General features: G+C 60.7%; 2 protein-coding genes across 12 annotated transcripts; one reads left to right on the forward strand and one right to left on the reverse strand.

The window, feature by feature from the left end:
• Positions 1-710: 710 nt before the first annotated feature.
• RNF121 (ring finger protein 121) lies at positions 711-16089 on the reverse strand. 4 transcript variants are annotated; one of them, XM_042792488.1, is made up of 9 exons: positions 15965-16089; positions 10009-10046; positions 8831-8972; positions 7708-7862; positions 7083-7190; positions 6665-6785; positions 4148-4281; positions 2700-2798; positions 711-2127 (listed from the first exon to the last, which is right to left on the reverse strand). In XM_042792488.1, the coding sequence occupies exons 1-9, from the start codon at positions 16019-16021 to the stop codon at positions 2040-2042; spliced, it is 942 nt and encodes a 313-aa protein (XP_042648422.1). In that variant the 5' UTR covers positions 16022-16089; the 3' UTR covers positions 711-2039. The 4 variants fall into 4 exon arrangements, with proteins under 4 accessions (XP_042648422.1, XP_042648421.1, XP_042648420.1 ...); XM_042792487.1 differs by having other exon boundaries at positions 711-2113; positions 2697-2798; XM_042792486.1 differs by having other exon boundaries at positions 711-2113; positions 2697-2798; positions 4148-4361.
• A 103-nt stretch (positions 16090-16192) lies between these two features.
• Positions 16193-20208, forward strand: LOC116962544 (short transient receptor potential channel 2). 8 transcript variants are annotated; one of them, XM_042792482.1, is made up of 10 exons: positions 16207-16537; positions 16991-17091; positions 17354-17492; positions 17586-17741; positions 17985-18139; positions 18258-18334; positions 18413-18609; positions 18960-19044; positions 19223-19350; positions 19727-20206. In XM_042792482.1, exons 2-10 carry the CDS (start codon positions 17047-17049, stop codon positions 19957-19959), a joined length of 1215 nt encoding a protein of 404 aa, XP_042648416.1. In that variant the 5' UTR covers positions 16207-16537; positions 16991-17046; the 3' UTR covers positions 19960-20206. The 8 variants fall into 8 exon arrangements, with proteins under 8 accessions (XP_042648415.1, XP_042648414.1, XP_042648411.1 ...); XM_042792481.1 differs by having other exon boundaries at positions 16193-16537; positions 17354-17741; positions 18413-18585; positions 19727-20208; XM_042792480.1 differs by having other exon boundaries at positions 16195-16537; positions 17354-17741; positions 17988-18139; positions 19727-20208.
• Positions 20209-20234: the final 26 nt, after the last annotated feature.

Here is a 20234-nt window from a genome sequence, read left to right on the forward strand (position 1 = left end):
GTACCAGCCCCCCCCCCCCGTGCCAGGGGATGAAGGAGAGAGACCCCCAGGGACTCCCCTGGGGGGGAGGGGGGGTCAGGTAGAAGCCCTAGGCGAGGCGGGGGGAGAGCCAGAACCCAGCCCCTCCTCAAACCAACGCTGGGGGCCCAGCAGCAAAACACACAGGGAATTCAGGAACCCCCAGAGATCGGGCTGTAAAACCGGGGGGGGGGGGGGGTGTCCTCCTTCCCCAACCTGGGAGAGGCTGGGACCCCCCTCCCACCCCACCCCCCCGGCCCTGGCAGCGCCAACGCCTGGGAAAAAAAAAAAAAAAAAAAAAAAGCCCCTAAAATCCCGGCGCGTTTCCCAGCAGATGTTATCGAACGGTTCCCAGAAGGGCAGGAGCGCGGCCGGGCCACCTCCGACGCCTCGCCAAGTGCCACCACGCGTCCCCTTCCTCGTGCCGAGGCCACGACGGTGCTGGCATGGGGGACACCCCCCCTCCCCGTGCTCCTCCACACCCCCCCTGCTCCCCACAAACGCTCAACCCAGCTGAGCTCAAGGGCACACGTGGGGCAGGGGCTGAGACAGGGGGGCTTTGTCCCCAACCCCGTGTGGCAGCTGTCCCTGTCCCTGTCCCCCCCCACCCCCCCGGGCCTCCCCAAGGAACACAAAGGCGGAAGGAGGAACCGCGGCGGGGAAAGACGCTCAAGAAAAACCCTGAGCCAACGTCTGTTTCCAGGACTCTTATTTCTGTTTGGCACAACATCGTGACGTGGTTTCACCCAAAAGAAAACCGAAAGGACTCGGCGGGGCGCGCGGCGCAGCCACGACGGGGTCTCCCCCGGGGAGACGCAGCCGAGCTGCCGCTGCTCCCCAAACCCCCCCTCGCACCACGAGCAGGGGAAGGAGGGACACACACACACACACACACACACACTCGGCCTCGTGTCCCCTTGTCGCGTGTGTCCCCCCCACCCACCCCAGCCAGACCCCGGCACCCTCGGGGGGCCACGGCTCGAGCCACCTCCCTGCCGCCTCCAAAACGTCCCCGGGGTCGGGGACCTCGCCCCCGCACGCTGCTGTCACGGGCTGCACCCACCCGCTGCCAAAAAAAAAAAAAAAAAAAAAGAGCTCAAGGTCCTTCGAGCGAAAGGGACGGAGGCTCAAGGCTCCGGGAACTGGAACCGCAAAGGGAGCGGAGCGACACCGGGGCAGGGAAACGCTGGCACCAGCCCAGCCCTGCCCTTCGCTCCATCCCTTTTATTAGTGCCAAAAAGAGCGATCCCCCGAGCCCCGGGGCAACCTGCTCTTGCCATCCCGACCCCATCCCCGACCCCCCCCCCCCCGCCCCCCCCCCGGGGAGGAACACGGAAAAGAGGGGAGCGTCCAAAAGGGGCTGCAGGAGAGCGGCTTGGTTCCTCCCCGCACCCCCACGGCAGCGGGGAAGGGACGCGGCAGCCAAGAGTCCGGCCCGCGGCACTAAGGGCCCTGTGTCCCCTCCTTTGGGGCGCTGGGCTCCAGCCCCCCATTCCCCCCCCCCCCCCGCCCCAGGCAGCGTCTCCTCCGCAGCCCAACCCCGAGGCTGCTTCCCCGTGTCCCATCCTCGCTGCTCTGGGGAGCCGGCGATGCCTCAGCCCGCTCCCCATCGTTTTTCCCCCCCTTTCGGCAGCGGAGGGAGATGGAGAACAGCCCCCCCCAGCCACACACTGGGGGGCCGGGGAGGGAAAGGGGAGAAGCATCTCTTTTCATCTGCGATAGAAAGTTTTAAATACGCTCATTAAAAGAATCGCCTTTTTTAAAAAAAAAAAAAAAAAAAAAAAATACTTCCCCCAGCCCTAATGGGAGGGGGCCCCCGGGCAGAGTCCTCCCTCAGCCCCCCCCCCCCCGGCGCCACAGTCCTCAGGGGCGGCCAAGGTCCTGAGAGGTGACGGAGAAAAGCCAACGTCCCCAGCTGGCTGCTGTCCCCTGCCCTGGGCACGCGTCCTCTCGTGGCTCCGTGGCTCCCCGCCCTTACTCCAGCCCCAGGATGTAGTTGATGCCCTGGACCAGTCCGATGATCACCGGCTGCCAGGCCACCAGGTAACGCAGCCAGTCCAGCAGCTGCCCGTACATGACGTGAGGCCTCTCCCAGCTGGGCAGGAAGGAGTTAAAGAGCCACGGGGGAGTGGGGGTGGGGGGGGAGAGGGAGCCCACCCAGGAGCCACCCAAATCTGCCACCACGTGAGGACGGGGTGGGGGACACAGCCCCAACCCTCTGCCAGTGGCAGGTGCCTGGGGAGGGATGGCTGCGGGCAGGCTCGCCTCGGCTGCACCTCAACAAGGGGGATTTTGGGGTGCAGGCAGGTGTCCTGTGGGATTTGGGGGGGGGCCCTGGCTTCCCCACCTCCTCCCCGCGAGGGACCCGCTTTGGCAAGCGGCAAACCCGGCGGCCGGCTTTGTGGGGACCCATTCTCGTCCCCGTGGGAACATCCAGAGGGGGAAAAGCAAAACCTGGGGGCTCCAGTCACCCCCTGCAGAGGGGAGGGGAAGGATTTGGGGTGGGGGGGGACACACTGTGGGGGTTCAGCCACCAAAGGCTTGGTGAATATTCTCACCTCTCCCCCGAGGGAGCAGCAGCCTCGCTGGAGCAAAGGAGCAGCCAGCATGGCCCCAAGCCCCTCGGGCGCTGTGCCCCCCTGCTCCCCTTCCCAAAGTCCAACGCGGAGAAAGGATACGGGTTACTGAACATCCTCTTGAGATCCACCTTCTCTTTGCAGTACGGACACGTCTGCTTCTTCCCGACGATGCACCAGCCGCGGATGCAAAACTCGTGAAACCTGGGGAGCGGCGCGTTAAGGGAAACGGCTTGGGGCTGGAGGAGGGCGGCAGGGAACGCACCACCCGTGCGGCCGAGTGTGGAGGAAACCATCGAGCTTAACAAAAAAAAAAAAAAGACACCCCTCACGGGGTGCTCGGCCCACGCTCACGCCGGGTCAGAGCGATGTGGGAAGCCCCTCGATACGAGGGGTACGAGGCAGGGATGGGGCTGGCTGGGCCTTCGGGGGTTGGCATGGCCCCGGAGAGCTCTGCAGGCTCGAGGGTGAGCGTTAAGCAAGGCTCCTGCAAAGGCTTCCCGGGGATGAACAACCTATTTAAGGAATTTCTCCCAGGGTCTTGACTCCCAGGTGCCAGCTCTGCTCCGTCACGGCCAGCGGGTAACGAGGATTTACCCAAGCTGAGCGGAGGCCTGGGAAGTGTGAGGGGGGCTGCGGCACGGTGAGGCACGAGGGTGTCACCGAGCAAACACAAACTCCCTGGGGTGATGCCTCTGCTGCTCAAACCAAGGGTTAACGCCAGGGAGCAGCCAGCCCTCACCCCCGGGGACCACCACGAGCACCCACAGCCCCAAACCCACCCACCCCGGAGCCGCAAGGGGCCCCATGGCTGAGGCCAGGCTGGCATAAACCTCACCAAACAGTTTCTAGCGGTTAAATTCAGGCAACGAGCTTTGCCAGCGTGACTTTTGCTCAGGCCCAGTTTGGAAACCACCTCGCAGCCAGAAAATGCAAATGGTGCCAGAGGACATCCCATCTCCACCCCTGAGTCACTTGCCAGGAAAAACCCCTGCTCCGTCCCCCCGCCCCGGCTGGGGCTGGGCCATGACCAGGCACTTCCAGTTTCAAAACAAAAAATGACTGTGTGTCGATCAGCTGATGAGGGCTGAGCCCTTCCAGGGAGCTGGAAAACCCAGGTGCAACCGGAGCCGCCGGAGGAGTTCTGGAGAAGGAGGAAGCTGCCGGGCTATGGCTGGAGCAGGGGGGCTGCGTGGGGCAGGCAGTGCTCCCCCCCAAACTCGACCCTTGGGAGGCAAGTGCCGCGCAGATTTGGCAGCTGGAAAGTGAGGTGCAGCTCTACGGCAGCGGCGTCCGAACGAGGAGGGGGGGGGGGGGGGGGGGGCCGAGAAGGGGAAGGAAGAGAAAACAACCGCTCATAACGCAGGCGGAGGCGGCGAGGAAGTGATGTCGGGGACACGCAGGACTGTGCCAAGTCAGCTGTGACACAGGCAAAGATCACATGCAAAATCACAACGGCGCCAAGTCCCGGGACGGGCGTTTTTTGAGTCCAGGTTGGGGGGGGAACCGTGGGACAGGAGGTGCCGGCTGCCAGCCCCGGAGGAGAAGGATACACGTGGTTGCAGGAGAGGCGGTAGGTGTTCTCGATGATCCCCTCCTCGTTGACGTCCACGAAGATCTGCTGGCCGCAGACGGCGCAGACACTGTCGGAGAGGTGCTTGGTGGGCATCCCCGAGGCGCTGTAGAACTGAGCGAGGGCAGAGCAGAGGGAGAGAGGTGACAGCGGGAGGGCGAGCGTCCCGCGCCACCTAGCCTCGGCTTTTGGGGCTTAAAAAAAAAAAAAAAAAAAGCCCTGTTACAGGTCCGGCTGCGGGAAACAACTACGACAGGACAGGGAGCTGCTCAGTGAGGCAGGGGGGGTCACCACACCCCAGCCCCGCACGCCCCTTCCCCACGCTGGGGACCACCCAGCTTCGCTGCCGGGGAGTTGTCGGCTCGCTGCCGGGGCTGGTGTGCCCACACCGGGCAGCGAGGCCGGGGCAGAGAGCAGGAAAAGGCGGAGGTCACAGCTTCGACCCGACGTGAGAACCTTGGGCTGGCAGTGGGATACGAGCCCCAGCTCGCTGAAGCTCGAGCAGCCGACGAGCGAAGCGCAGAGCAGCCGCCCCTCTCCCCGGTGTTCCCAAGCCCGGCGCAGGAGGGTGCAGGCACACAACTTGGCGGGGGGTGTGTGTGTGTCCCCTCCCGGCACAGCTCCAGTCCCACATGCTCCAGGGACGGCCACGAGCTGCAGGTCGCTCCTGCTGTGCCCCAGCTCCCACGGCCAGGCTGGGAGATGTACCATCATCGAACGTCTGAGGTTGGAAGGGATCCAGTGAGGGTCATCGTGCCCAGCTCCCTGCTCCCCTCGGGACTGCCTAAACCAAACCACAGGACTAAGAACACCGTGCAGAGGCTCCGTGAATTCCGACGGGCTTGCTGCCGTGCCCACAGCCCTGGGGAGCCCACTCTCAGGACCAACCACCCTCTCAGTGAAAAGCCTTTTCCTGAAGAAAAATCCTAATGGGAATCCTGATGAAGTCTGAACTTCCCCTGATGCTTCCTCCCGTTTCCTCGTGTCCTACCGCTGGTCACCAGAGAGAGGAGGTCAGCACCTCCTCGCCTTGAAGAAGTTGTAGGCTGCGATGAGGTCACCCCCCAGCAACGAGGTCACCTTCTCTTCTCCACGCTAAAGAAACCAAGTCTTGTCCTCGAGGCCTTTCACCACCTCGGTCGCCCTCCTCTGGACACACTCTCATAGTTTGAAGCCCTTTTTATAACGAGGAGCCCAAAACTGCACCCAGTACTGGAGGTGGGGCTGCCCCAGGGCAGCGCAGGGTGGGACAATCCCGTCCCTTGACCGGTTAACGACGCTGTGCTTGATGTCCCCCCTGGACACTGCTGGCCCTTTGGCTACCAGGGCTCAGTGCTGACTCCTGTTCAACTCGCCATCAACCCAGACCCCCGGCTCTCTTTCCGCAGGGCTGCTCTCCACCCTCTCATCCCCCAGTTTTTACGCGTAACCAGGGTTATCCCATCTCAGGTGGAGAATCCAGGACTCGCTCGTGTTAAATTCCATACGGCTGGCAATCGCCCAGCTCTCTAGTCTATCCAGATCTCTCTGTAAAGCTGCTCTACCCTCCAGGGAGTCCACAGCTCCTCCTGGCTCAGCAGCAGAGACCTGGCACAGCTTCGCTCTGAGCATCCAACAGAGCCGTCGGGCTGCAGTGCCAGCTGGCAGCAGCTTCCTCCCGGCAGCCCTGCAGCCAGGCCAGACCCTCAGGTTGCCCCTGGGTTACTAGAGGCCTGGCCTGGGTGCCCACCACCCACGTAGGGGGAGACCCAAGCCGTGCTGAGGTGTCCCAGCGCGAGTAGAAGGCAGCTGGTGAGGGGCTGGGGCAGAACCTCCAAGGAACAGCAGCAGAAAGCTCAGAGAGGAGGAGGAAACGCAAAGTCCAAGACCCTAAAGAGCTGATGCAAAGAAGCACGATGACCTACTCCACCGGTGTCCTAGGTCACGTATTTTTTGGTGGGGTGTTTTTTTTTTGGTACCAAGCGAGCGGGCTACAGATTCTAGGCACGCAGGAAAGTGCCCTGTGTGTCCACAGGGACAGCACGAGGTGCAGCAGCAGGAAGCCCGTGGGGTGAATCCGTGCTGGTGGCTGCAGGTCCCGGAGGAACGCACCCGCAGCGTGGCCCCAGAAACAGAAGCACTCTTCAGCACCGGAGATTTTAAAGGCCCAGCTAGAAAAATATTTGTCAGGAGGTTAGAGGGGCCGAACGGATCCTTCCACTCCTCATTTCTTGTGCTTCTGGGGATGAGGGGACACCCGCAGAGGCTTTGCTCTTAAAGGAAGGATCTCGGAGCGACTCTGTTAGGTCAGAAACCTCCCAGCCCAGACACCACGGCAGTGGGCTCAGAGAGCAGAGCGAGAAAAGCAGCAGCCTCCGGGCGCCCTGACTCAAGGGGGGAGTTTGATGCACTTTCCCTTTCGGGGGGAAGCAAAAGCTGGTGCTGCTATGGACACGTTTCAGGCCCCCCCGTAACGGGGCAGGACTCTGGCCTAGGGGACAGCACGGCGTTAACTCACCCCGATCGTGGAGGCCATGTAATCCGCACACATCTCGGCAAAGTCCCGCTCCAGCACCCCGTAGTAAAGACCGTAGAAGAGGAGGGAGATGCCGAAGTCCATCGCGTCTTCTGGTTTGATTCTACAACAGAAGAGCCCAAAAGACATCAAGAGGGTTTTGGATTTTTTTTTTTTTTTTTGGTGGGGGGCTGGTGAGGTGTAAAGCCAGTGTGCTGACACAGCCCACGGCACCAGTTCAGGTACCAGCATCTCACCCGTGATCCCCCCAGCAGGGAGAGGACACCCCAAGAGTCTCTTTGGCCCCGTTAATCAGATTGCTAAGAAGACAACTCTTTATCCAGAGTCGTAGCCAGCGCCTTATTCCACATGGTGCGTTACGTCCCCCGCCCCAGGAGTGGGACCCGAAAGATTCACTCACCTGAATAATAAGTTAAGACCAAAAAGTGTAAACATCACAGCCATGTACCCTACGATTCCAGTGGCATAGCTGATCTTGTATATTAGTAGAAACCATTTATAAACCAGCCTGTAAAGAATTAAAACAAGAATTTAACTACTTCATTTTTTCCTGAATGAAACTGCACCAAGCACCCAAAGAGTTTCCCTTTTTAAACCCAGATGATGGTGCCTGCAGACACTGCAGCTACCCGTACGCACGGGCAAGAGAGCTTTAAATTTCTAATTCAAGCTACAGATCCGCCGCTGCCACGGGCCATTCACGGTCTTGGCTTCCAAAAGAGAAACCTCAGGATCTCCAAAGGCTGTAAGCAAGTGTGCTTCATGCTGGGAGTGCCTTCGGTGAGGCTACCAGCCCAGGTGGGATCTGCCTTTCCACCACCCCCCTTGGCTACCATGGGCATGGGGCTGGTTGCCAGCAGCCCCTTAGTGCTTCACACCCACCGACCAAATTGGGCAGGGGCTGCACGCCCCCGGGGTGCAAAGTTTAAGGCAATGATCTGCAGCAGTGAAACGGAAAAGAGCTGCTTGTAATGGTTACCCTGGGGCTGAGGAGTTTTCCCAGGAACACTTGTACATGTGCTAACCTGGGCGTTGTCTGTACCAGAGGTTTTCGAGTTGCCCTGAAGGTGACAAAAGCTGTGACTGCTGAGAAGAGCACCCAGATGACCAGGAACCGCCACCAGTACAGCTTGATCGTGAAATACAGAGGCACTACCCACATCTGGAAGAGGGTCACCATCTGCAGGAACAGAGGGGAGGCATTTTGAGCTGGTTCTCTGCTCATCAGACATCAGGAACACCCTGCCAGTCCTGGCAGCCGTTCTCCTGTATCAGAGGGCCCTGAACAGCACCAGGAAACTCAGAAGGTTTGGTCTGTGGCGCCCAGAGAGCAGGCTCAGAGCCCGACGGAGTCGGAGGCAGCAGCCAGGCGAGCTTTGGTAGCAAAGGACTAGGGCTGGAGGCAGAACGTTGAGGAAACATCTCCAGAGGAAGGTACAGGAGGTTATCCACCTAACTAGTTGTTGTAAGGAGGCTACCTAAACCTTCATCTTCCCAGGGCCCCAACATTGCAACCACAGACACCTCAGGCAGGCGTTAAACAAGGAGATGGGTGCAGCGGAAGGTTTCAGACTCGCCTCTGCCCTGCAGCCCACCCCCAAAAGGGATCTACAGCTCCCGTGGTGCTGCCGGAGGGGAACAGGCAAACAGGGTCAGGTTGAAGTTCACCGAGGATTACAGATATTGCCTGGAAACATTAATGATGATAAGGAAGGCAGAGTGAGGTTGTTTCAGGTGAAATAAGTGTCCCTGAAAAGCCAGTGGCATCAGCAGGTGGCAGGTTCTGCTCAGCAGAGCCCAGCGGTGCTGCCGGAACCCTCAAACCCAGGCTCCCTGCAGCAGGAAGCCCCCGTCGCTGCTGAGCAAGCGCCCAGAAAACGCAGCTTCCCTTCGCGTCGCCCTCGGATCCACTTGTCCCATCACCTGGGGTCAAAGCGCTACGTAAAACCGAGTTATTGGCATCACTTCGAGCAGAAACTTGAGGCCTCCAGGTGCATCCACCCGCAGCTCTAGCTAGAACCACTCCCACGCTGCTGGGAGGAGGAGGGTGTCTCAACACCAGACAAGAGAAGAAAACCAGGAACATCCTTCTCATCAGCTAAAGGACGGCATCACTCAGCACCCGCATTCAGCCTCGGAGACACTTACGTTGTAGGAGCGAGGGTGCCTCTGTTTCCACTGAACCAACAGGAGCTGTGCCACCACGAGCGTGGCGATAAGGATGAGGACCATTTCGGCGTGCATAGCCTCGTGACCGCGGTGCTTGGCGTGCATCCGTGCATGCTCCACCCTGCAGCAACAGGGAAAAATCGGCTGAAGAGCAGGCGGGCACGGGGCCGCGGGCCAACAGCGCGGCGGGGCTGACAAACGCCTCGGCACACCGGACCGAGGGACGGCACGAAGGAGTGCTGTGGGGACGGGCGCTGCGTTGAAATCCAGAGGAGGAAGGACAAAAGGCTTCTCTGAGACTAGCTCGTTTTTAAAACCGTGAAAGCCAAGACCGCCATCCAGCCCACCCTGGTGTGAACGGGGCAGAGAGAACTCACGCCGACGTACCCGAACTAACGAACGTGGGAGTGCTCGCTTCCCCGTGACCCACCCGGCAGCTCCTCGTGCAACAGCATCAGCTGAGTGTCTGTTCAACACCACGAGCGTGTGCTAGCGCTCAGTACCAAACCCTCAGCCCAGTTTCAGAGCCACCAGCACCATTCTCCCTCTCGCCCAGCAAGGAAAAGGCTGGACGGGAGGCAGGGGCAGGGTCCACGGCCGGCAAAACTCACAAACCCCTGCAAACCACTTCTCTCTGCCCTGGGCAACCCCATCTGCATCCAGGAACAAGAAATTTCCAGGCTGCTGCTCTACAAACATCTGGGGTTTCTTTGCAGTTGGTGCTTTTTGACCAAAAACCAAGGCAGAATTAAGGTCTGTTAACATCCTGACATCTTGGTCTTAAGCTGGTAAGATAGTTCAAGTTAGGGGGGGAAAAAAAAATAAATCCAAACCCAAGTAATATGCCAAATACTCTGACCTTAAGTCATCCTCTATAAATTAATACTGAGAGGAGACCAATCCTACTTTGCTTTTCAACAAGTGTCTGGCTGGAGCTGGTTTGGCTAAGGAAGAAGGAGGAATATCTAGTAAGCAGTTTAAAAGAAAAAAACATTAGCATTGTCTTTTAAGACAGTTCATACTTTCCTCTAACAAATAATGCCGCGCAGGGAACGCTGGCCCCGTCCTCTCCTGCCGTGAACATGGGCTGCGCTGCTGGTAGCTCCGGTCAGGAGCAGGAGCTCACTTGAGCACGGGTTCACCTAACACAGACTCACCTCCATCTCTCCTCTGGGGACAAGTGTGACAGATCAACCTAGGGAGAAAAAACAAAACAAAACAAAACAAAACAAAGAAATCAGCCGCTGAAGTTTGGGAGCAGCAGGACCAGCCTGGAGTGGATAACTTATTTTCTTCTTCTCCCCACAGGGCGCAGCTGCTGGTTCATGCCCCACGCTGCCTGTTCACCGCAAGTAACGCTGACACGGCACCCTGCTCCTTCATCTCCCAGTGAGACCCGATCGGTGGCGACAGCAGCAGCAGAGTCAGCTGCAAAGCCATCCCGTGAGACCCTGGGATTGCTCTTGGAGAGCTTGAGGAAGGGAAACCCTGGATTCAGAAGCTTTAAACAACCAATCCTCAAGGTGCCCATCACGACACCACAGCCCAGAGCCATCCTTCGAGCCTCCGGGCAGCACAGGGAGAGCTGCAGAGTCCCCCTGCTCCTCATCACCTGTGAGTACTTTTCCCCTTATACTCCCAGATTTTACTGCAGCCAGGGCTCTGCCCACCATCCCGTGCCACTTGCACCGGAGAAACTCATTGAAGTCCCACGTTCAGAACCCAGCCAGGTTCTCTGGGCTCAGTGCACACCACGAACAGGACAGAGAAGGGAGTCCAAAATCCCAACCAGCCTGCAGGACAGAGGGTGGCGTCTGCACACCAGCAGCAAACCATCACCAAAAAAATTTTCAGAAAGAATCACGGAAAAAGGAAGATTTGGGACTTGCTTTGCTGACATGGCTGGAAGTTTCTCTCAGGTGTTACAGTGCAAAGTCTTTGCCCGGTCAGAGCAACCAAGAGCAATGGGAGTTGCTGTGATTAGTGACGAGAGATGACGGGCTGGTGTAATCCGTGCTTAACACACACCAAGGCTGCCAGGCTGGGCAGGGTGTTAAGGACTCCTCCATCTGACAGGTTTAGGGACAGAAGGAACCGGACTAAGTGATTTAGAAGCCTCCTCTGCAAAACTGCGACTCTGTGCTAACCCTCAGCTTGCAAGCCAGCAGCACCCAAACCTCACCCAGAGGCCGAGTCTCGCCAAATCCCCTGTTTTTCCCAGTGAGATCTGGTGGGAATATTCTCACCTCCAGGCATTTGGACCAGGGAGGGGTGAGGGGACCTTTGACATTGCATTTCAGCTTTCTCTTGGAGCTTTTTATCCTCACGGAAGAGCTGAGGTGGCCTCCAGCACCGGTCACGTCCCTGCACGGGCCGACTGGCCGGGCACCACTCGTCCCAGCGCCAGCACAAACCCTGGGGGATGCAGCAAACACAATCCTGCAGCTCGGACTTCACCTCGCCTTTCCTTGGCAGATAAAACCTACAGCGGCTCACCTGGGGCTGGGCATATATATACACAGTTTACAAACCCCCATCTGGCAGGAGACCCCCCTGCGTGGCCGAGGGGCTGGGGACGGTGAGGGCAGGGCTGGCCAGCCCCGAATGACCCGGCCTGACGTTTATCAGCGAGCAGGCGTGGAGCCGTAAGGAGAGAGAAGGAAAACAAATCACAGCGAGGACTTTGTTATCGCGTTTTCCTGCGCACACCGGGGACGTGTACACAGCGACGGGCTCCACCTTGGCCCCAGCCTCGGATCACCGGGTACGGAGCCACCGGCTCGGCTTCAACCTTTACCCCAGGGCTCTCCCGGTCCCTCGGGGCTGTTCCCCCCAGGAGGTGTCTTGCAGCCAGCACCTCCAATCGCACCGGGGCTCGTGCAGCTGCCTCGCTTCCTCTTCAGCGCCTAATTATACCCTGGGGTGAGGAGGCAGGGAAACACACGGGTGGCAGCAACCCGTCTGCGTGCTGTTACACATCTGCTGCGCTTCACCCCAGAGCGACGCCTGTGAGAGATTTGGTCCCCGAGGCCTTCAAGGAGCACTTCAGTACTTCAGCAGGCGCAAAACACAGACCTAGAAAAATCCCTGTTTGAGCTCGCTGGCTTGTGTAGGAAGCAGCGTGTAGGTGGTGACGATCCGACACCGGCTCCGAGAAGGGAGCTTGTATCGCCCCAAACTCCCCGAGCAATTCTGTTTCCTAAAGCAACCACGTCCAGATGAATCAGTTCAGTCGCTGTTTTCCCTTCAAAAAGTCGGCTACGCAATTCGTAGTTAGAACAACTGCTCTGATAACCAGTTTTTAAAAAAATAATAATTTTTAAAAATGTTCTCAAGTCACTGCGAGCAGGAGGAACTGAGAAACTCCAAGCGCTTGTTGGCCCAGCTCAGCTCTGGTGTAGGTGAATCCCCCCACGAGCTCTAGGCAGTCACCTGGGGGCTCCTGCTGCCCCACCCAGGAGATCCCTGCTCCCCTGAGTTCTCGCTGCATGAGGACACTTTACAAGCACAGACAGTCCTGCACCTTCAAGACAGCAATTATTTCCCCCCCCCCCCCCCCCCCCCCCCCCCCCCGATACAGTGGCTTCTGGTCCCTCCTCCTCCATGCCACGCCAGCAGCCGCTCCATCCGCCGCCGGTCTGCCCCACGCTTGGGAGCACTTCTCAGCCTTTTCCAGCACCTTCCCTAAATCTACAAATTATTCCAGCAAACGAGCCAAAGCCTTCTCAGCCCCCAAACCTAAGGAAATCCCATGGAGGCGAGGGCTTCCAACCTATCTGTCCTCTAAAGCCAACAGCAACTGCCACCTTCACTGTCCTCGCAGGACATCGGACATAATTTTCTCTCAATTACGGGGACTGAGCTTCGCCAGATTCTCCAGAGCTTAAAGCTCCTGAAATAACTTTATTAAGGGGGGCTGGGACGTGACGGACAGGACGTTCAGGCAGAGGGAGCGATCTGATAACTGTCAGACAGGACTTGGCAGAGCAGCCGCCCCAAGCTGGACCTTCCAGTTAACCCCTTCTCGATCTGCACGTCCTCTTTACCAAAGAAATTGAGTTTTGGTTCTAAAAACAAACAGCAATAGGGAATTCAAATGTGAGAGACGGTGCCAGGAAGCACCTGCTCTCACTATTAAGCGTTAAGCTCTATTTCCAGATTGGGGTTGGCTCATTTTAACACCCAGGTTTTGGGTCCCTTCCTATCCCCGCCCACTGGCTGAAGAGCTTCTGCTCTTAAATCTCCCTTCAGCAGCCCAGCGAGGAGAGGGGTTGGACAGGAACCATGAGGATGGCTGCAGGATCTAAAGAGATGCTCTACCACGCCTCGAGCACCAACCCACTGCCACCGCCGACACCAGCACAGGACCTGCTCCGTGCGCCCAACTAGAGCTCTTAGAATATTTTTTTTTTTTTTTAAATAAAGAATGATATATTCTGCCCTCCATCTCCTCCATAACTCACGAACCACTCAAAAACCCCAGCCCCCCTCTGAGTGATAACTGGGAGAAACTGGATATCTATGATTAAAGTCTAATTCTCTCCTCAGACATGGTATCGTGGCCTTTGGACGAAACTCATGCCACTCCCCCGTTTTCAGCAGGCTAATGCCCCAAAGCCACCACAAACCTGAGATCCTCAGCACTGGGACAGTCAAGAGAGTTACCTCCCTCTAGGAGAACACAAATGCTGTGGTCGCCTACACTACAAACCCCGTAACTGCCCGTTTCTCGCAGCCCAGAAGCAGTGAGAGAGGAGGATCTCCGGGCACATGTACCAACCGCCCTGCTGCGAGCCAGCGGTAATCTCCTTACACTCTAAATCTGGGAAGGAAGGCAAGGAGAACATCTTGAGGATGGAGAATAAGCAGCTGCCGATTTCAGTTCCAAGCTACAGAGCAGCCTACAGCTCATGTCGCGCGGCTCCGTGGTAGTTTGACCATCAAAGACAACAGCATCCAGCATCCACTAAGCACAGCACCGGGCTGAGGCACAAGAGCTGAGGCTGCAGCACGCCTGGGGCCTGAGCTCGCCTCTCCCTCGCCCCCAACCTCAGTATTTGTTCCACATCACCCACTAGAAAAAACCTGAAATAACTGGAAGATAAATCTCAAGAGCGCCAAGAGTCCAGACGTTCACCCCAAGCAGATTTTTGAGGAGGCAGGCTCTTTAGCTAAAATCTGAGGAAATTCTAGAATCTCAATTCCTTGCTGCTTCTGCTCATAAAAGTAACAGCCGGCAGGGAGTAGCAAGGTCCCAACTGATCAAACATTTCAGCAATTGTAAACGAAACCTCTGACGACAGCCTGAGCTGCAAGCAGGCAGAGCCAAAGCCACGCGACACTCAGCGTTTGTCCCGTGCGGGTGCCCCAAGTGAAAATGTCAAACTGCTTCCCGAGCCCCACCGTTAACGGTTCGTCGGCAACCTGCTCAGCCCAAAGACCTGCCAAGAGCTCAGAACACCACAAGGATATGGATTTTGTCCGGACGGACTTGGGGTTTATGGAATCCCAGCACAGGGATAAGCAGGGTCCTGCGTGAACCTCCTTACCAGCTGCCTCCTGGCAACCCCCCCTCAGCCAGCCCTTAAAGCTGTTTCCTGACAGACTGAAAAACAGGAATTTTATTTCTGGGGGTCAGAGACTTCAAATCCCCCACGTTTTTACAGGAAGGAGGTTTCCCACCTGCTGCTGGCACTGAACTCACGAGCGCAATAGTTCACTGCTTACTAGCTTGCTTTAAGCCTCGCTTATAGCGACGGAAGAGATTCACAGGAGGATGCCAGGCTTGCTCATTCAGAGATTGTTATCCAGCGGGCACACGGACACCTTGGCACTCCTCAAAGCCTGGCTGGAAAAACACCCCTCCGGCCTAAAACCCCACCAGTGAACACCTTAAAATACAACAAGCAGCAACTCGGGAGCGACCGATGCGTGGCTGAAAGTGCTTTGCTCACTGGAGTTGGGGTTGGATCCCCCCATCGCCTGCCCTTCGGCAGCAGCTCGCATTCTCCCCGCGCTTCAGGAGGCCAACGGCCCTGCCAGGCTGCCAATTTTTGAGGAAAAACACTGAAAACCCCCAACCCCCCTGCTCTGCGTCCCCGCCGCCGTGCGTGCAGAGCCGCCCTCTGACCAAAAGGAAAGCTCACGAGCTGACAGCGCGAGCCCCTGCCCCCTACTCCAGCTTTCTGCGCAGATTTATTATTTTTTTTTTAATTTATTTTCAGCTTTGTAATTTTTCATCTCCAGGCATGCTTGAACGCCAGCACGGGAACAGAGAGAACTTCAACTAAAGCCCTCGACCTCACATGGCTTCACCCCACCAAGAGCAACAAGAGCCACTAATTATCTCAGCAGGCTGAAGCGGCTGCCAGCACCCGAGGGCACCCCCCGAAACGCAAATTCCACCCACCCTGGTCCTGCAGTTTTCCCAGCAGCGAGTTTTGCAGCCGGGGGGTGGGGGTGGGTGGGGATTTAACAGCGGAAAAGCTTCGCAGGTGCCGAAGGGCCCCACTGGTGTCCCCAGGGCCCCTCTTCGGCCCCACTTCCCTCCCACTGCTCAAAGGCCCCCCCCGAATCGCTGCTTTCCTCTTCTCAGCACTCTCCAGCCGATTCCTTCCCCCCCACGCCCCGTGGCCCAATCTCCCCTTCCCCAGTCCCCCCAACACCCACGAGCACCCTACAGCCCCCCCCCCCATCACTTCTCCCAGCGCCCTGCAGACCCGCCAAGAAGAGCAACCCCCAGAACCCCTCCTATCCCAGAGCCCCCCCACATCCCTCTGCCCCAGGGACCCCCCACAACATCCCCCCCTGTCCCCGGGACCCCCAGAACCTCTCAGGGATCCCCTGCCCCAAGGACCCCCAACCTCCCCCCCTGCCCCAGGACCCCCAGAGCCCCCCAGCCCTAACGTTCCCTATACCCAAAGCCCTTCAAGCCCCCCACAACTCTCCCCCCGCGGCCCAGGGACCCCCAGTAACCCCAGTGCAACACCCCCACCCCGTCCCAGCACCCCCAGGCCCCGGGCCCGCCGCTGGCCCCTCCGCTCCCGAGTCCAACCCCCTCCTCTTCCCCTCCCCTCCCTGGGACGCGCCCCGGAGCCCCCGGCCTCCCGCTACCTCCTCCACATCGCGGTCGACGGGACCTCCAACCTCCACTTCCAGCACCGCCGCCATCTTTCCCCCCCCCCCCCCAGCGGCCAGCTCCTTCCGCCACCGTCCGCCAATCACCGGCTACGCTGCCGCGCCTCCGACCAATCGCTCAGAGGAGCGCTGCCACGCCGACCAATCACAACAGGGGAGGGGGCGGGACAGCCGCCGGGGGAGTCGCGGCTGGAGAAGGGAAGCGGCGAACTGTCACGTGTGGGGGATCGTCTGCCATTTCTAGGCGCGGAGCGGAACGCACACTCCGCGCCGGCAGGCCCGGTGCAACCGGCCGCCTCCGTTTACACCGGTCGCCTCCGTTACACCGGCGCTGCCTCGCACTGCGGAGCCGACGGTGCCAATATTGCCAGATCGCCGCCTCCCCGCCACTTCCCGCTGCATCCTCTCCCCGCTGTTTCGAAGGGGAGAGTACATGTCAGACGGTCCCTTAGCGCCCTCTGCGCGGGGCGGTGACGCGGCGCGGCTGGAGGACTACGTGTCCCGTCGTGCACCGCGGCGGAGCGGCGGGCTGGGGGTCGGAGGTCGGAGGTCAGGACCGGGGGGGGGTGTGTCGGGACCGGGGGGGGGTCGAAGGGGGCTGCAGCGAGGAGGGAGCGGCGGTGGGCGGGCCTTGCGGGGTCAGGGGTCGAGGGTCAGGGGTCATGAGGATTGGGCGGGAGATTCAGGCGGCGGCTGCGGGATCGGTGCGTTGGGTCTGGGTACACCGGGGGGGGGGGGGTGGAACTGGAGGGGCTGAGGGGATTTGGGGGGCAAGGCTGGGGGGGAGTGAATGGGTCTTGGGGAGGGGGGAGCTGTGGGGGGGGGTCACTGCTGTGGGGGGATGTGGGGGGGCCGGAGCGAGGCCGAGGCCAGCACGGCCTCAAGGAGCGGCTGCCCCAGTGCCCCCCACTTCAAACCATTTCCAAATTGGGGGGGGGGGGGGGGGGGAGAGGGTCCGCTTGACCCTGCCGCTGAGCTGCCTGTTCCCCCCCCCCTTCCCAGGGCACAGGGACCCGCTGAGGGGAGGGGGGGGTCGCTCATCTCTGGGACCCCCCGGGATGGCTCCGGTTAAAATCAGCCACGTCGTCTCCTTCTCCTCGCAGGTCTCCGGGGCGTCTCCTCAAGGAGGGGGGGGGGGGGGGGGGGTCGCTGAGCTGCTGAGGATATGGGGGAAGGGAGGGGGTGTCTCAGTGCTGGGGGGCGCTGGGTTAGGTGTTAATTAGCACTACAGGGTGCTAATTAGATGCGATTCAAGCAGCGTGTGGGCTGCGGGAGAGCGTCCCGTGTCCGTGTGTGTCTGTGTGTCCCGGGGGGGGAGGTCAGGGAAAGGGGGAGGGGTCAGCACCTCTCTGCCGTCGCTCGCAGGACCCCAAGTACCCGGCGGAGAACCTGCTGTGCCAGGACGACCCCCAGCCCTGGCTCAGCTGCCCCCGGGACCGCAGTGGGGAGCTGAGAGCGGAGCTGCAGCTGGAGAGAGCCAGCGCCATCGGCTACGTGGATGTCGGTCTGTGCGTCCATGGGTCCGTCCCCCCACCCCAGGATGGGCTCGGACCCCCCCCACCCCCCAACCTCGCCTCCCCTCTTTCTTTTAACGCAGGGAACTGCGGCTGCGCTTTCCTCCAGATCGAGGTGGGACGTTCCTCGTGGCCCCTTGACCGGCCCTACCTCACCCTGGTGCCCAGCGTCGCGCTGATGACACCGGCGGACTCCAAACTGGGCCGGAACCGCTGCGGGGTCCGGATGTTTAAGGAAGGTAAAAATCACCGAAATGGGGAAGAACCCCCGGGGGCTGGCGGTGGAAGGAGCTGGGGGACCCCAGGAACTGCGGCCGCCCCGGTCGCTGCGCACCCTCCGCTCCCCTCCCCGTTAACGTTGTCACCGTGTCCCGGTCCCGCAGCGGGGAAACAGCAGCACAGGGTGACGAGAAGAAGGGAGAGGGGGTGCCCCCCCTCTTCCACCCCCACATCTGCCCCCCAACATCCCTCTCTCCCTGCAGCAGATTTCCTGGCGCTGGCGGCGGGGCAGAAGTGGGATCGCCTGCGGCTCACCTGCAGCCAGCCCTTCAGCAAGCACGGCCAGTTCGGGCTCTCCTTCCTCCGCGTGCGCACGCCGCTGGACCCCCAGTCCTCCCAGTCCCCCCAGCAAAGCCTCGTAGGTGCCTCTCGCCACGAAATCACGGCGATGGGGGTTTCTCCGCCGCTGCTCGTGCCCCGCGCTGGTTGAGGGGGGAGCACATCCCCATTCCCTGGGGGATTCTCTTGTCCCACAGGAGGACGCTGAGCCCACGGACGGCGCCTGGCGCTCCAGCCCTGCCTTTTACCGGACTTTTTTTCCCGAACCGCGCTCGTGAGTAGCCCGGGGAGGGGGGGGTCCGTCCCCCTGTGCGGGCTTGGGGGACCTGCGGCTCTCCCTCTCTGTCTCCAGGAGCTCGAGGGAGGAAGAGGAGCTGAAGAGCCGCCTGCTGCAGCTGGAACCCAGTGCCTGGAGCCCGGCCCACCTCAGCCGCCCGGCCCGCATGGTGCTGTCGGCGGCGCGGAGCCGGGCGCTGCGCCCCAAAACCGCCACGGCCGCCCCGGGGGGTCACCCGGAGCTGCCGGGTGAGCCAGAGCCGCCGGCGTTGGGTGCGTTGCCGTTTGTGTGTCCCTCAAAAAACCATCCAGGGGGGAACTTGTCCTGCTGGGGGGTGTACCCACAGGTCCCGGTGGGACCCCGTTGCCTTCCTCTGGGCGACTGCCCCCCCCCCCACCTCCTCGCTGGCGTGACAGAAGCGTGCTGGTGAACCCCACGCCTCACCCAGCAGCCTCCCGGGATCCCTTGACTGGCCGTACTGGGGCAGCTGGAGGAGGGGGCCGGCCGTTTGTGTCGGGCGGCTGTTTTCCCACCGCTCGCTGCTCTGGTTTTTCAACCCGCTCCTTTCCACGGGGGAGACTGGGCGCTGCTGGGGGCTCACCGCTCCTCCCCTGCTCCCCAGGACCCGCGCAGGATGTCCCCGCAGCCCCTCCCCGAGCCCGCCGGCCGCCCAACAGCAGGCAGAGCGCTCCCGGCCCCACGGGCAGGTAATCCCCTCGCCTCACCGGCTTCCTCCCACCCTCACCCCGGCCGTTTCTCCGCTCTGAGCCTCACCCAGCCGGCTCCGTGCCTGCGCCCAGCTCCCCTCTGTGGTCCCAAGCTCCTTGGGGTGGGCAGGATGAGCCCCGAGCTTACCCCCCGTGCCGTTTTGGGGTGCTGCTGCAGGTCTGTGCCAGCCGCCTCCAAGCACTCCGGCTCTGGAGGGAGAACCCGAGCCTGCAGCCAGCGCCAGAGACGGGCCAGGAGCGGTGACAGCGCTCGCAAGGGGACGGGCGTCTGCCCCATCTGCTTAGGTGGGTGTTTGGGGGGGGGTTTGGGGCATCCCCCAGCTCAAGCAGGGAGCGGCAGCGCATCTGTCTGTCCATCCAGACAGTCCCAGCAGCGTGCCCTGGGAGGGGACGGGGTGGTGGGAGAGAGTTTATGGCAGGGGTGGGGGGTGTCTCCATGAGCTGGAGCAGATCCTGTCCCCAACATCCCCGGGGAGCTGCGGGATCGAAGTGGGCACAAACTGGGGGGGGGGGGGGGGACAGGGGACAGCAGGGGCTGGCACCGGCCCTGCTTGTGCATTGAACCCCAAATTTTCCTGGGGAGAAGGGGTGATGCTTCACACCTGAGCGGGGGGGGGGACACACACACACGACACAAATGTGTCCCCTCCCCTGCCCGCAGGCCGCTTCAGCCTGGATCTCCTCCCTGTGCACGCCTCCAGCTGCGGGGAGGAAGACCCCGCCGCAGCTCGGCCTTCCTCCCTGGGCGCCTGGGTGTCCTGCCCCATCTGCGAGCTGCCCTTCACCGCGGCGGAGGTGGAGCAGCACGCCAGCACCTGCGGGGAGGAGGGGGGGAGCCCGGGTCCCCCCTCCCCATCCTCATCTTCATCCTCCTCATCCTCCCGCCTGGGGTAAGGCTGCGAGGGCAGCAGCGGGGGGACACACGAGCCCCGTGGCAGGGGCTGGAAGCTGCCACGCTGGCAGAGGCATCATGGACCTCAGTTAATTGGGGGGGGGGGAGGGAGAAACCCCTTCCCTCCCCCGCGGCTGGGCTGAGGGGGGAGGGGTGTGTGGGGACACCCCAGGGGTGGGGAAATGCTGTAATGATGAGAGGTGCTGCTGGAGAATAAATTAAAGATGAAAAAAAGAAAAATCCCCTGGGGGGGTGGGGCTGGGTGCTGCAGGGTGGT

The sequence above is a fragment of the Tyto alba genome, unplaced genomic scaffold (assembly GCF_018691265.1).
Source record: "Tyto alba isolate M040663 unplaced genomic scaffold, T.alba_DEE_v4.0 Super-Scaffold_2, whole genome shotgun sequence".
NCBI classification, from domain to species: Eukaryota; Metazoa; Chordata; class Aves; order Strigiformes; family Tytonidae; genus Tyto; species Tyto alba.

What these genes read in the sequence shown, in the direction of transcription:
- RNF121 (XM_042792485.1), bottom strand. Translation starts at nt 16,021, where the DNA reads ATGGCGGCGGTGCTGGAAGTGGAGGTTGGAGGTCCCGTCGACCGCGAT. An exon ending in CTGGTACAGACAACGCCCAG is followed by an intron (nt 7,191 to 7,707) that starts GTTAGCACATGT and finishes AATTCTTTACAG; the next exon opens with GCTGGTTTATAAATGGTTTC. An exon ending in GGTCTTAACTTATTATTCAG is followed by an intron (nt 6,786 to 7,082) that starts GTGAGTGAATCT and finishes CTTCTGTTGTAG; the next exon opens with AATCAAACCAGAAGACGCGA.
- LOC116962544 (XM_042792477.1), top strand. Translation starts at nt 17,047, where the DNA reads ATGGCTCCGGTTAAAATCAGCCACGTCGTCTCCTTCTCCTCGCAG. An exon ending in AGTCCCCCCAGCAAAGCCTC is followed by an intron (nt 18,140 to 18,257) that starts GTAGGTGCCTCT and finishes CTTGTCCCACAG; the next exon opens with GAGGACGCTGAGCCCACGGA. An exon ending in CGTCTGCCCCATCTGCTTAG is followed by an intron (nt 19,351 to 19,726) that starts GTGGGTGTTTGG and finishes CCCTGCCCGCAG; the next exon opens with GCCGCTTCAGCCTGGATCTC.